At 51.0% G+C, this 14,046-nt stretch overlaps 1 protein-coding gene across 2 annotated transcripts in view; it reads left to right on the top strand.

The window, feature by feature from the left end:
* Nucleotides 1-14,046, top strand: part of PCSK6 (proprotein convertase subtilisin/kexin type 6) — a 269,265-nt gene that overhangs the window by 241,439 nt on the left and 13,780 nt on the right. Inside the window, exons 15-18 of one of the 2 annotated variants that reach the window (XM_049906075.1) lie at nucleotides 1,381-1,483; nucleotides 4,684-4,880; nucleotides 7,000-7,087; nucleotides 10,743-10,846. In XM_049906075.1, coding sequence (XP_049762032.1) covers nucleotides 1,381-1,483; nucleotides 4,684-4,880; nucleotides 7,000-7,087; nucleotides 10,743-10,846 — 492 coding nt within the window. The remainder of the gene's footprint in view (nucleotides 1-1,380; nucleotides 1,484-4,683; nucleotides 4,881-6,999; nucleotides 7,088-10,742; nucleotides 10,847-14,046) is intronic. The other variant, XM_049906076.1, reaches the window with a different exon arrangement.

Below are 14,046 nucleotides of genomic sequence, written 5' to 3'. Positions count from 1 at the left end.
CCCTCGCATCCCCTGTGAAATCCTGGTGGCCAGCAATTGCCTACTCTTTGCTTCTGAACTCATGTCCCACCCGCTCCAACAACTAAAACTTTTGTACGTTATTTTTCTTCCAAAGGCTCAAAAGCCTTGACAATGTACATTTAAGCCCTCCCTATACCTTTTTTCTAAAAAAAAAAAAAAATTTTTTTTTTTTTTAATACCTATCGAGGAAACCCCGGTGGCATAGTAGTTAAGTGCTACAGCTGCGAACCAAAGGGTCGGCAGTTCGAATCCACCAGGCACTCCTTGGAAACTCTATGGGGCAATTGTACTCTGTCCTATAGGGTCGCTATGAGTCAGAATCGACTTGACGGCACTGGGTTTGGTTTGGTTTTGGTTTATACCTATCGAGTGGAGCTATCCATTCAGTGAGGTGATAAGGTTTTCCTGACCCGCTTACCTGGTTTAGGAGGGCCAGGTGGCCAAGTCAGGCAGGAGGACCCTACCTCAACACCAGCTTTGGTAGGTCATGGTCCAAGCAGGAGTCTGTGTTCTTCAGAACCCCGAGCCTGGCTACAAACAGTGCCCCAGCCACCTCAAGGGGGTGAGAAGTTTAAAACAGGGCTCCTCCCTGTGGCATACTAGATGGAAGAACCTAGAGGGGCAAGGTTTGTAGAGTCCACTGAGCCTTTCTGTGTTTCTCTCCATCACTTCCTCCACAACACAGGATCCAGAGTTAGGATTTGGGGACCAGAGGGGGCTCCAGGGCCCACCACTGAGGGCTAGAGGTGAAGGAAGCTAAAAAGGAGGTCTGCTCAAAAGCAGACAGCCCAGGCAGCTGCCCCTGTCCAGGCACGAAGCAACCCCACACGTGCTCAGCACAGCCAGGGGGCAGCACAGCCAGGGCGTCCTGAACACAGGAACATTCACACTCACCCCCACCACCCAGGCAGGGCCTTCTCTGCCTCATTCATGTCAGATGATCAGTGCTTGGGAGCAGCTACCTAACTCCCTGAATACCCCATCCTGGCTGCTTTATCCTGCACAGAAGTACATCAGAGGACCTGACCATCCCAGCACAGTGACTGGCTCTGCCTTGTCATCACAACCTTGTCTTTGAGCTCTCACGATTCTGTATCTTCACTGACCTTGGTCCCTACCCACCCCCTCCCCCTTGGCTATTTGACTTGCTCTCATGGAATCCCTGCGTGCAGTGTTCCGACCCCAACAGAGATCCCGCACTGGGCCCAGCCTGCACCTGCCATCAGGTCCTGTGGGGAGGGCTCCTGTGCGAGGCTCTGCCTTCTAGCTCGCTGGGTCAGATGCACTGTCCCCATGGAGAGCTCACTTCTGGGTAAGAGTGCATCTTTAGGGATAAAAGGAAATCCTTGTCTCTTTAAGGTGCGTGCCATCCAGAGTGTGGTGACAAAGGCTGCGATGGCCGCAACGCAGACCAGTGCTTGAACTGTGTGCACTTCAGCCTGGGGAGCACCAAGACTGGCAGGTAATGGGGGAGGGACAGGCAGGGCTTCCACTGCATGCCCCTGGGCCCCACCCAGCTGTGACCTTAGCCCCCCACAACCTGATGCACCAATTCAGAATACATGTAGCACCCTAGACAGGAAATCTTGTTGAGGCTTTGGGCTTAAAATTTTTCTAGTAACTTTTTGTTGTCATCACAAAAGGCATATATGTCCATCACAGAGAAATTAGGAGCTGTAGCATTTTGATGTCTGTATTTATAAATCTTTTTCTATCCATCTTTGTTAAACAAAAATTAGATTTTCTTAGTCTCCTAGAGCTTCCGTAACAGAAGGACCACAAAGTGAGTGACTTATAAGAACACAAATTTTTTTTAACATTTTATTGTGCTTTAGGTGAAAGTTTACATATCAAATTAATTTTCCAATCAGTAATTCTTAACACAAATTGTTTCATGACCTTGGTTGCAATCCCCACAGTGTGTCAGCACTCTTCCCATTTCCTCCCTAGGCTCCCCGTTTCCATTAGTCCGGTTTTTCTGTCCCTCCCTGTCTTCTCATCTTTGGATTTAGGCAAATGTTGCCCTTCTGGTCTTGTATAGTCGATTGTTCTAAGCAGCACATTCTTCCCGGGTGTTACTGTTTATTTTATAGTCTTGTCTATTATTTGACTGAAAGGCGGCCTCCTGGAGTATCTATAGCTTCATGTTGGAAGGTTGTCTTAGGGCAGTAGTCTCGGGGGTTCCTCTAGTCTCTTTCAGACCAGTAAGTCTGATTTTTTTTTTTTTTAATTTGAATTTTGTTCTGTGTTTTTTACCTGTTCTAACCAGAACCTTCTGTCGTGATCCCAGCCAGAGAAGTGGGTAGTGGCAGCGGGGTATCATCCACTTCTTCTGGTTTCAGGTTACAGGAAGCTGTGGTTCATGAAGGCTATTAGTTCTTTGGATTAATTGCTTCCTTGAGCCTTTGGTATTCTTCGCTCTCCTTTGCCCCAGGTGGGAAGAGACCAATAGTTGCTTTGTAGATGGCCACCCACAAGCTTGTAAGACCCCAGATTCTGCTCGCCAGGCTAGGATGTAGAACATTGTCTTTATGAACTGTGTTTCGTCAGTTGACCTAGATGTGCCACAAGACTATGGTCCTTAACCTTCATGTCCAGTAGTTCAGCCCTGATGTCTAAGTAGTTTCTGTAACTGTGCCCCCATATGCCCGGTTTTATATGAGTACACATGCAGCATTTACAGTACCCACGACCTAAGACCAGATATTTATTGCCTCACAGTCTGGAGGCTGGAAGTCCAGATCAGGGTATCAGCTGTGTCAGTTTTTTCTGGGGGTTCCGTGCCTCCCTCCTAGCTCCTGGTAGCTGCCAGCGGCAATCCTTGGCCTTCCTTTGCTGCTTGTGAACACGTCTTCACGTGGGTTCTTCCCCCTGAGTGTGTGCCTGTCTCCATGTCTGTCCTCTTTTATAAACACCACTCAGAAGCAGGGGCAGATGACCCAGTAGGCAAGGTAAGCACAGTGCTTACCTTGCTTACCAGACCATCTGTAGTGAACAGTTTCACATTTTTTCATATCAGAGATTCTGTTTCCAGGTATGGCCAGGATCAGTCTCTCACCCACCCCCACAGCACCTTTCCAGAGAATCAAAGTCCCTTTCAAATTTACAATCCCTGACGGGGACAGATGACCCAGTAAGCAAAGTAAGCATGGGCTGACTTGCTCTTACTTACTAACCTGTAGTGAAATTGTTCCTACAGATGATCTGATAGGCAAGGTAAGTGCTGGATAATCTGTCCCTCCTCAGAAGGGATTAGGTCTAGAACCCACCCTACTCCAGTCTGACCTCATTAACTGATAACATTTACAAAGAAAAGTCCTATTTCTCCAAACAATGACATACTCACCGATGCAAGGGCAAGGACTTCAGCACATCTTTTGGGGGGGACACAGTTCAGTCCATAACCAGTCATGCTGAGCGTGCCGAGGTGGCCACTGGTAAATGTATACAAAGATGGTTTTAGGGCCTGTGTTTTTCTCAGCCACCCGGTCTCCTCACTGCCAACTAGGGTAGCATGGACTCACATGGCCTGAGCCTCTTTGGTCGTTTCCCAGTCGTTTGTCACAAGCTGGGTGTCAGTGTCACACATGCTGTCCTGGGAGCTCCCTGGAGAGCCGGTAAGCCTTGCCCCCCCCAGAGGGGTGGGCCTTTGGGGGCTCTGACCTACAGGCCCCAGGATGTGGTTAACTGCCCAGGACCAGGTTGGCCGTTCCGGCGAGTCTGCCCTCCTGTGTGTCCTTGCCACCAGGTGCTGAACTCTGTTCCAGGAGCCCTCCTCCAGCTCTGTACAACCCCCTTCCTCCTCCATCCAGGTCTCCCGGGGCCAGGCTCATTTTACACTCTCTTGAACACCTGCCACACCGTGCCAGCCTGGAGGGCGTAGATGACGAGATGCTGCCTGGCCCTCCGGCAGACCTGGGCAGACAGATCCAACCCCAAACCTGCTCCCACCCCAGCCCAGATCTGACACACCTGCTCTCTCATACCCTACGCCTGCCAGTATCAGCCACACTTGGGTGATCCTGCACAAAGGGAGATCCAGCCTCATTCCCACGCCCCACGGAGGAGATTCTCTGCCCCACCATTCCTGCCTAATTCTCCCTGGATGATCCAGTGGTTTTTTGAGTGGGATCACTGCTCGGTGACAGCTTACCTACTGCCCCGAACACCCCAATCTGGCTGCTTTGTCCTGAACAATGGAAATACATCCACAAGTGTTCATGGCAGAGGCATGGCCAGTGCACAGTGGAGCTGGGTGTGGGCACCGGGGAGTTCCCAAACACACCTTTACTCAGCCTACTGAGCCATAAGACTGGCCAGCAGGCCCCGAGGAAGTGCTCCAGAAGTCAATACCGTCATCCTGGTGCCTTCCGGACACCAAACACAGCTTAAGGGTCCCATCAGAGTCCTCAGAGCCTCCACCTATGTTCTTACAAACCTCCCACCTGCACCAAGACCCAGGCTTTGATGGTCCAAAATGGACACCTGGGGTCTTTGTTCCTTCATAGCTTTGCTGACTCTGGCTGGGCCCCTAAGGCTTGGGGAGATCCTTTGAAACCCACTGCCCTGCCTTGGCCTGGCCCCGGGATGGCTGGCAGGGCAGGCGGACAGCAAGGTGGTCTGGGCTGAGTTGGACAGGCCTCATAGCTCTGCTCCCCACAGGAAGTGCGTGAGCACATGCCCCTTGGGCTACTTCGGGGACACAGCAGCAAGGCGCTGCCGCCGGTGTCACAAGGGCTGTGAGTCCTGCTTGGGCAGGGCCCCCACCCAGTGCCTGTCTTGCCGCCGCGGGTTCTACCACCACCAGGAGATGAGTGCCTGTGTGACGCTGTGTCCAGTGGGATTTTACGCTGATGAAAGTAAGTGCGTGTCCGCGGGTAGGAGAAAAGAGCCCGCTCCCGCTTATGCTGGTCCTCCCTCTGCTGACCTCTGCTTCCTGTATCTGGTGTTCTGAGGGAGGACCTTCAGCAGGGGGCAGGGAGGGGAGGAAGAGGAAAGCAAAGCGGTCAGCCCTGTGAGTTGGTGGCAGTTCATGTACAAACCTGGCCAGGACCTGGGGTGGTGTGGGGAGTTGCACATCTCAGCAGGTCAACGCCTGTCACTGATGAAGGGTGGGGAGGCAGAGGGGCCAGCCAGCTCCAGCTCAGTCTGCCTTCAGACATCCAAAGAGGGGGCACTAAGGGTGCCCTGCGGTCCTACAGTTTCCCACCCAGGAAGACTGTGCTGCCTGCATCTCTGTAGCACAGGGTGGGTGCTTGGGGCAGAGCCAGGAGATTGAGCACAAGCTATGGAGTCCGTGTTTGAAAGGAGGAGAGCCCTCCTGGGAAGAACTGCTGAGATGAAATTGGGACTTAAGTACAGGCAGGTTTACCGTCCCCTGTAAGTGAAGATGAGCCTCCAGCCTAGTGCCGGCTGGGCTCGGGAGACCAGTTAACCCGTTGCCATCAAGTTGACACAGATTCGTGGTGACTGCATGTGTGTCAGAGTAGAACTGCGCTCCACAGGGTGTTCAACGGCTGATTTTTTGTAAGTAGATAGCCAGGCCTTTCTTCAGAGACACCTCTGGGTGAACTCAGACCTCTAACCTTTTAGTTAGCAGCTGAGCACGTTAACTGTTTGCACCACCCAGTGACTCGGGATAAGGGATGGTTAATTTTTGCCAGGCACTTCATGGATACCGTCTCATGTAACCTGACCACACTCCTGAGGGGCAGGGTGATGTGCTCCAAGTCCTACAGATGGGGAGTGAAGCTGAGAGAGGCTAAAAGGCCCCAAACTAGTAACAGCAGAGATGGAATTGAACTCAGAGCAGGGGCGCCAGCTGTCCTGCCTTTCTGCCACTTGCCAGGTGGGCCTGCAGTGCCAGTCATGGGAAGGTGGGTGGAATGGGCAGGGGCTCGGGCTTGAGACTTCATGCCAGTATTTCACCAACTCACCTCGTCCTGAAAGAGGCTCAGTGGAGCATTTTGGTTAGGTTGACGAAGGTAGTTCTTAAACAAGTTATGGAGAACTGAGCATTTTGATGTCTGCAATTTTGCAGGCAGCAGGCCTTCCCGCTCTGGGCCCTTGTGAACAGGAGGCATCCTTGACTGCCTGTCATGGCGTTGCCCTTACTCCTTTGCAGAAGGGCACATAAAGCCATCAAGTAACCTGAGTCTCTTTGAGGGAAAACAAATAGTCATACAAGACCTGTTTCACAGCTTTGTGACCCCTGCCCTGGGCTGCCAAACAGAGCCGTTTGCAGTGGGACTTCATCATCCCAGCCCCTCCCTGGGCAGCACCAGCCACACTCCTTCACTCACCGTCCTCACTGGGTACTGCCACGTGGCGGTGATGCCACAGGTGGAGCCTAGGGAGGACGCAGCCCTGACCTTCCAGGACTGGAACAGTCTCTCAGGGAGATGAGGCCCAGTGTGCCCCTACCATTCAGGCATCATGAAGGTGGTATTTGATGAGGTGTGACAGTGAGCGATCTAGATCATAACTTACGCAAACGCAGGTGGCAGCTGTGATTGCCCGGAGTTTCCCGTGAGGGATGGTGGGCTGTCATGGGTTCAGTAGAGACACCCTGTGAAAGCACTGAGCTGAGAGACAACCCAGGCCCCCGTCACTTTGATCAAGATTTGCACCTGATTAATCTCTTGGCTCACCTGCCCAGTGATAGCATCAGTCCCTTTTGAAACAAGGAGAACCAGGGCAGGTCTCCCCTGGAAAGGGGCCACCTCTGAAGCCTCTCGGTTGCTGGAGAACTTTCGTTTACCTTAGGAAGGAGAGGAGAGGTTCCGTGACCCCACAGCTGGGCACGCTGTTCCTGCCGTGGCCTCTGCCTGTCTCATGAGTTCTTTTCCTTTCTGGAGACGCCCTGGTAAAGAGAGCTGTTCCTGCAGCCCACTTGGCAAAGCTACAGCCTTATTTGCCCAGATCCATTTCCTGCAGTTCTCCCCCTCCCCGTTTCCTCACGATGATGTTTTTCTCCAGGCCAGAAAAACTGTCTTAAATGCCACCCAAGCTGTAAAAAGTGCATTGATGAGCCAGAGAAATGTACCATCTGTAAAGAAGGATTCAGGTAAGGCCTTCACTTCAAGCCTGAAGAGTGCCAAAGGGTTTACGTTCTTGGGGATTGTGTAATTAATTTATGAAGTTTTGCATCTTTTTCTAAAAGCTAAAATTTCAGAGGCCCAAAGCTTTTCAGGGCAAGGATTCCAAACCTGTTAAATCATATTTCCACTTATAGATTATTGGTGTTTCGGATGGAAAGTTAGAGGATGGATAAAATTTCTAGATTTTATACATTTGGAAAACTGGTAAAGGCAACAGTTTATGGTATTATAAAGTAGAGCTTACTGCTGGGAGGGTGAGCAGCTCTTAAGGGAAGCACAAGTCTCCCCTCTTTTAGGCGCCAGTAACCCCACCTCCTTCACTTTCCCTCCCAGACCCAGCAAGGGGTGGACTGTGGTGCAGCGCCCACCCTCCCTGCTCTCCCATGCCTCTTTTTTCCCCAGTTTCTGGTCTCTTTCTCCAGTTGGGGAGCTTGCTCCCTGAGGAAGCTCTTTAGATCCCTGGTTTCCCCTGTGCCACCCAGCTCAGCCTGGTGAACCTCAGCACAGCTTTCCTTTAAAAACATTTTCCTGGGATAATGGTTTCTATTGGACTATGTTTAAATGCTTGTTTAGCCTATTGAATATCATCAAGTGTACAGCATTTGTTCCTCCAAGTTACTATGTAGAAACCACTTTATTAGAAATTGTGCTTCAAACAATCCCACCCTGGAAAGGAAGCCAGGCCTGCATTTTAGGCAGAAAGGGGGAAGGTCAGCTAAAGCAGTGCTCCTCACCCACATTGTGTGCAGGGATCACCAGGGCTCTTATGAAAATGCAGATTCTGACCCAGCAGGTCTGGTGGGCCCTGAGACTCTGCATTTCTGAGGCTCCCAGGGGATGCATCTGCTGTTGGTCCAGCAGCACCCTTGGCGTAGGGAGGCACTAAAGGACCTCAGGCCACCTCCTTCCCTGCCTCAGACTCCCTCCATCCCAGTGCTGCTATGACTTTAAATTATCACTATCATGCTAAAGCAGTTAGAGATCAGCTGTGCTACTGCCTCCTGGCCATCCTTCTCTTTAGGGGAAGAAATATAGGAAGATTTAGTGGGGGACTAGGGCAGCAGTTATTAGAGACGTGATTTAACTGCACGTGCAGCAGCCCTGATGTGTGGTGAGGAAGAGCCCTGGGTGTGTGTTCGCCTCCACGCAGAGGGGCTTGTGGTCCCCCAGCCTGCAGCACAGACATCCTTCCCCTTAATGCAGGAGTCTGGGTCCAGCAGATACACCAAGAGAGCTTGGTCAATAGGTTCAGTGACAAAGCCATTTAGGATGTTTGCATCAAATGCGGCATAATCTGAGGAAGTAAAGAAATAATATTTACACTTGCCATCTGTCAGATGCTGCTCCAGTGCTTTACATGCGTTAGCTCATTTGGTCCTCAAAACTCCAAGTGATGTAGGAACCATTGAACCAGTGAACAGGTGAGGAAATGGAGGCCCAGAGAGGCTAAGTGGCTTGCCCAGGGTCTCACAGCTAGGAAGTGGCAGAGCCTGGGCCCCAGCTTGGGCTGCCCAGCTCCAGAGTCCAAGCTCATGAGCTGCTCGTAGGTTGTGTCTTAGAGTTCTCTAGAGAAACAGAGCCAGTGATAATAGAGAGAGAGAGATTTACTTCAAGGAATTGACTCATGCGATTGTAGGGGTCTGGCAAGTCTAAGATCTGTAGGTCAGGCAACAGGAAGAGTACGGCATGAAGTTCTGCCAAAATACCTATTTATAGCCTAGAGGAAGAAGTCGCCTTAGAGAAACTCCATTTTCAACTGATTGGTCTATTATATTACATAAGTTTACATTATGGAGGTCATTACATTACATGTAAGCTAATCACATTACATTAGATTACATTATGGAGCAACAAGACTAGTGATTGGCCAAACAACTGGGAACCATAGCCTAGGCAAGTTGACACATAAAATGACCATCACATGCTGTCTCGCTGGAATGAGGTGAGGGCAGGCACCCAATGAGGTTTAAGAAGAAAACAGGGCCTAGTAGGTTCTAGTAATGGATTAAATTTGAAGTCCCTTGTGAAGCCACAGAAGGTTTTGAGCCAAGGCATGGCAGGAGCGGACATGTGTTTCAGGATCAGCCTTGCCACCCCCACCCCACATATGGTATTGTGAGGGGTTTGACCAGCTACAAAGTTAGAGGAAGACATGTCCACTCAAGACCTGTTCACTGCTGACACCAACCACAAGTTCAGGGGGTTCCCAAAACCACCCTCAGGTTTAGCGATTTGCCAAAAGTACTCACAGAATTCACTGAAGACTGTTATACTCACAGTTATAGTATATTATAGGCAAAGGATACAGATTAAAATCAGCCAAGGAAAGCAGTGCATGGAGCAGAGTCAGGGGAAGGACCACATGCAACTTCTCCCCATGGAGCCAGGCTGTGTTATTTTCCTGGGATCGATGTGTGACAATGTGCACAGAGCATTGCCAACCAAGGAAGCTCCTCCAGCCTCAGTGTTCAGAGTCTTTATTGGGACTTTATCATGTCGGCAGGATTGATTATCCACGTGGCTGATCTCAGTCACCAGACCCAGGTCAGTCTCCAGGCATGACCCAGACCCCCATCCTAAATCACATTGTTGGTCTTTCTGGCAAGGCCAGTCCACACCCTAAGGTGTGGCCATCCCCCATCTTAAATCATATTGTTAGCCAGGACAAAGACCAGACATCTTTTGAGGCAAAATTAAATTCTTTGTTACACAACTGTAAATGCTAAAACCTCCCGGAGGAGGCCTCAGACCAGGGTGAGCCTGGGTGTCTTAGTTGGGTTCTCTAAAGGAGCAAAACCAGAGAGAGATTTACTTCAAGGAAATGGTTCACACAATTTGGGGGCTGGCAAGACCCAAATCCATAGGTCAGGCAGTAGGCTGGAGACTTTTGCTGACACATGGAGTTGTGGAGGCTAGTGAATCGAACATGTACAGGTCAGGCAGCAGACCAGAGACTTCTGCAGAATATGTCCCAGGAACCAGAGGTCAGATGACGCAAAGTGTGCAGGGTCGAGAGCAAGGGTGAGAGCGAGCTTTTCTAGGAAATCCATTTATATACTGGAGGCAGACCACACCCCCAGGAAAATTCCTCTTTGAAATGATTGGTTGGTCACATCAGACCACAATTATGGAAGGTCATTGCATGACATCACGTTACAGAACAGCAACCAGTCCAGTGTCGGCCAAACCACTGAGAATCATAGAGTAGTCAAGTTGATACATAAAATTAACCATCACACTGGGCCAGTGTGCCCCAGGGGTCACCCATATATGCTCAAGTTCCGCCTCTTGAGTTTGGGAAACATCAGGGAAGAGAAGCCATCACAAACCAGGAGAGAAGCTGAGTACACGGGCTCTTAAACCTAGAAAAGAACCATGGGGCCTTGAGGGAAGCCTCAGGCCAACGGCCTACTGGTGGTGGCCCTGGTCCCCAGATCCCCACAGCAGTATGCCTCCAGCTGGCTGCCGTACAGCTTCTCTGCTTTCATTAGTTCTTAAGTGACACAAATAGCTATGCTTCAGGAGCTTCTTGTCTTCTCGTGAAAGGCTTTCAATGGCAACCATAACTTGCTTCGGACTTTGAGACGGATTTGGGAACTTACCTTGTTTTCTTTCCAACAGCCTTGCGAGGGGCAGCTGCATTCCAGACTGTGAGCCAGGCACCTACTTTGACTCGGAGCTGATCCAATGTGGGAAGTGCCACCCCACCTGCCAGACCTGTGTTGGTGAGTCGGCCACCTGCCAGGGCCTTGACCCCTACACCAGTCATACCCTAGGCAGCCGGGGTCTGCCGGACAATAATTCTGAAACCAAGGTGGTCCTGGACATCGTGGCCTTGCACGTTTGTTGCAGCATTAAAACCCAAAGGGCCCCTTCGAACAATCATGCAGGGGTTTCCAAGTCTGAGAAACCCACCGAGTGGTGGCGGTTTCCGTCTGTGAGGGAATGCTAACTGCCTCCAGTGCCTTGCCGGGAGCTCAGCTCTTGCGACAGAGTGGGTGAGACTGTGCACACAGGCAGACAGAGGTGGGTGAGGTGCGGGAGGGACAAAGCCTTCGGCCTGTTTTTTTTTTTTTTTTTTTTTTTTTTCTTTTTATTATGGTGAAAATATACACAACAAAACATATGCCAATTCAACAATTTCTACACGTATGATTCAGTGCAGTGATTATATTCTTCAAGTTGTGTGACCATTCTCACTATCCTTTTCCGAATTATTCCATCATTGATATAAACTCAATACCCCCTAAGCGGAAACTCCCCCTTACCACCCCTAGTAAAAATAATAATAATAATTTTCAGTTTCTATGTATTTGCTTATTTCATGTGAGATCATATAGTATTTGTCCTTTTATGACTGATTAAAAGACTTAGTTTTTAAAACATACCCTTAGTTCTTTTTACCTGTCTTCGCTTGTTTTGAATGCATTAATCAGAGGAAAAGACACCAACAAACAGTTTCACGTACAGTATGCTTTCCCACAGAGGCCCTCGCCCCTTGGCTCCCAGGCACCCTTTTTATGCAGAGTAGTGGAGAAGCCGTTCCTTTTATTAGGTTCCATTCTGCAGTTATTTGCACAAGAAAGTTGAAGTGCAATGTGAGTCTCTGGGCTCTGAAACATTCCTCGTTATGTCTACTCCTCTTGACCCTCCTTCCTGCCCATCCCCGCTTTGGTCCCTTTCCTAAGGAGCCCACATGAGATGAGTGTTGCTGCAGTCACAATTTAAAAATTAGGTCTCTGCCGAATCATAGTTGCCACAGTTCTTCAGAAGTGCCTAACCCTCCTTGGTGTGGCCTGGTGAGCCCTGGGCACTATCAGCTGTGCCTCCAAGAGTGGACGTGCCAGAGAACTGGGGCGTCCCAGCCCAACTGGGGCTGGAGCCAAGGCGGGTGTCCTGCAGCCTGTGGGAAGCCTGACCTTGATGCCCTCCTGGGACAGCCCCCAAAGGAACCAATGCTTAGCAGGTGGGAAGGGCGCTTCCCACTGGCAGCTCTGTGGGTTTCCTTGCAGTTTACCCTTGTATTCTTCTCCTGGGCCTGCCGTATCCAAGTATCCAAGACACAGGCTGAGTGACTTTAATCAACAGGAATGTATTGTCACACAGTTCTGGAGGCTAGAAATTCAAATCAACATGACAGCAAAGCCTTGCTCGCCCTGAAGGCTCTGGGGGAAGATTCTGGCCTCTTCCAGCTTCTGCTAGCCCCAGGTGTTCTTGGCTTGTGGCAGCCGGTCTCTGCCTCTGTGGTCACATGGCCATCTTGCCTCTATTTCTATGTCTCTTCTCTCATTAAAGGACAGTGCTCATACAGGATTAGGACCCACCCTACTCCAGTATGACCTATTAACCTAAGTGATAACATCTTCAAAGACCATGTTTCTAAACAGGGTCTTAGAAATTAGGACTTCAACATGTCTTTGGGAAGGCACATTCAATCCATGACCTGGCTGCCTTTTTGTCTATCATTTTTATTCCTTGTTTGACTCTTTGTTTGTCCGTGGTTGATTAAGGAGCATTGCTGACGTAGCTTGTTTAAACGTCATAGCTTCTTGAATCCATACAATTCAGGGGTGCAGCTTTGAGTTCAGTGATTCAGTTTAGTTTTCTTTCTCCAAGTCCCTGGGCTGCCTGATGGCAACCAGCTTTAGAGTCACTTCTAGGTTTTCTCAGCTCAGCCCAGGGATGTGTTTGCCCCATCAGGCCCTTTAGAATTCAGCCATTTTCAGGTAAACTGCTCTCTAGGGGGGCCCCCTCCCCACACCTGTCTCCTTCAGGGTTTGTACTGTGCTCCTAGGCACACGGGCATCCACCCTTGGGCAGCAACTGGGAAGAGGGGTCCCCCTTCTCAGCCTAAGTCATCTTCCCCCTAGAGGCTTCTTGCTCCCACGTCAGCTGTTCCATGCCTTCCCCCAGGCACATCCCTAGCTCACCCGAATGGCACGCTCAGCAATTCACCCTCAGGGCCCCCAGGAGCTCCAGAACCCCCCAGTCAGCCTCCCCCACACAGGTTGCCTGCTCTCCTGCTGGGCCACACTCCTGGGGCAGAGTTGCCCCTGTGAGCGCCACACGGTCCAGAGATTTCAGAACACGCAGCAGGGCCCCAGCCACCATGTAGAAAATCATCCAGGGTGGCCTCCACCCACCCAGGGACAGACACAGCTCCTGCCTCTCTCTCCGCTCTTAAACTTGCCCAAACTCAAGCTCAGAGCTCTTTCTCTAGACTTGGGGGAAGATGGAGAGGACATGCTGCCTGTTCACACCACCTTTCCAATCTCCTCTCCTACACGAGACCCCTGCCACTTAGAGCTAAAAGCCAAGAGTTAGCCTCTGTGTTACTTCTTCAAGCAAAGGCGTTCTCCCGGCTGCTGAATTCAGGTGAGGGTCAGCAAGGGAGACAGGCGAGGCCCAGCTCTGGCAGACACTGCCCACCCATCCACCTTGCCAGCTTACTAAGCAGCACCATCACTGGGAGACTGGCAGGGTCCCAGGCCTCAGACACATGCTCCACGCTCTCCCGCCTTCTCCAATTTAGAGCCTTAATTCCCGCAGGTGAGAGACCTGCCACCACAGGCTGTTCTGGGGCTCCAAGTTCTCCCGTGGGAGATGGTGTCTGGAGCAGCTGGGGCACTGCTCGGCTTGCCTTCCCATCTGCCCGCTGTCCCTCCTCCAGCAGTCTCCCTCCTGGGCAGGCATTCACAGAAGGGTCCCACCCATCAGAGCAGCGAAGTCTTCTCAGCTTCTCCCCACTGCAGAGTAGCTACCCTCAGGGCAGTCAGGGCCAAGTTCAGGCTGCCCCACAGAGCCCATTGCCCAGTTTTCTGGGGGGCAGACCCTCATCCCAGAGTGTGGGACTGGCGCAGGTGGAGCCCTCCCCAGGTGCTGTCCCCGTATCACCACCTGAGTGCCCACACTACCCCCATCCTCA

The sequence above is a fragment of the Elephas maximus genome, chromosome 13 (genome assembly GCF_024166365.1).
Source record: "Elephas maximus indicus isolate mEleMax1 chromosome 13, mEleMax1 primary haplotype, whole genome shotgun sequence".
In the NCBI taxonomy this organism is placed as follows: Eukaryota; Metazoa; Chordata; class Mammalia; order Proboscidea; family Elephantidae; genus Elephas; species Elephas maximus.
Note: the sequence above shows the minus strand (reverse complement) of the source record. Positions and strands in the feature narration are given on the sequence as shown.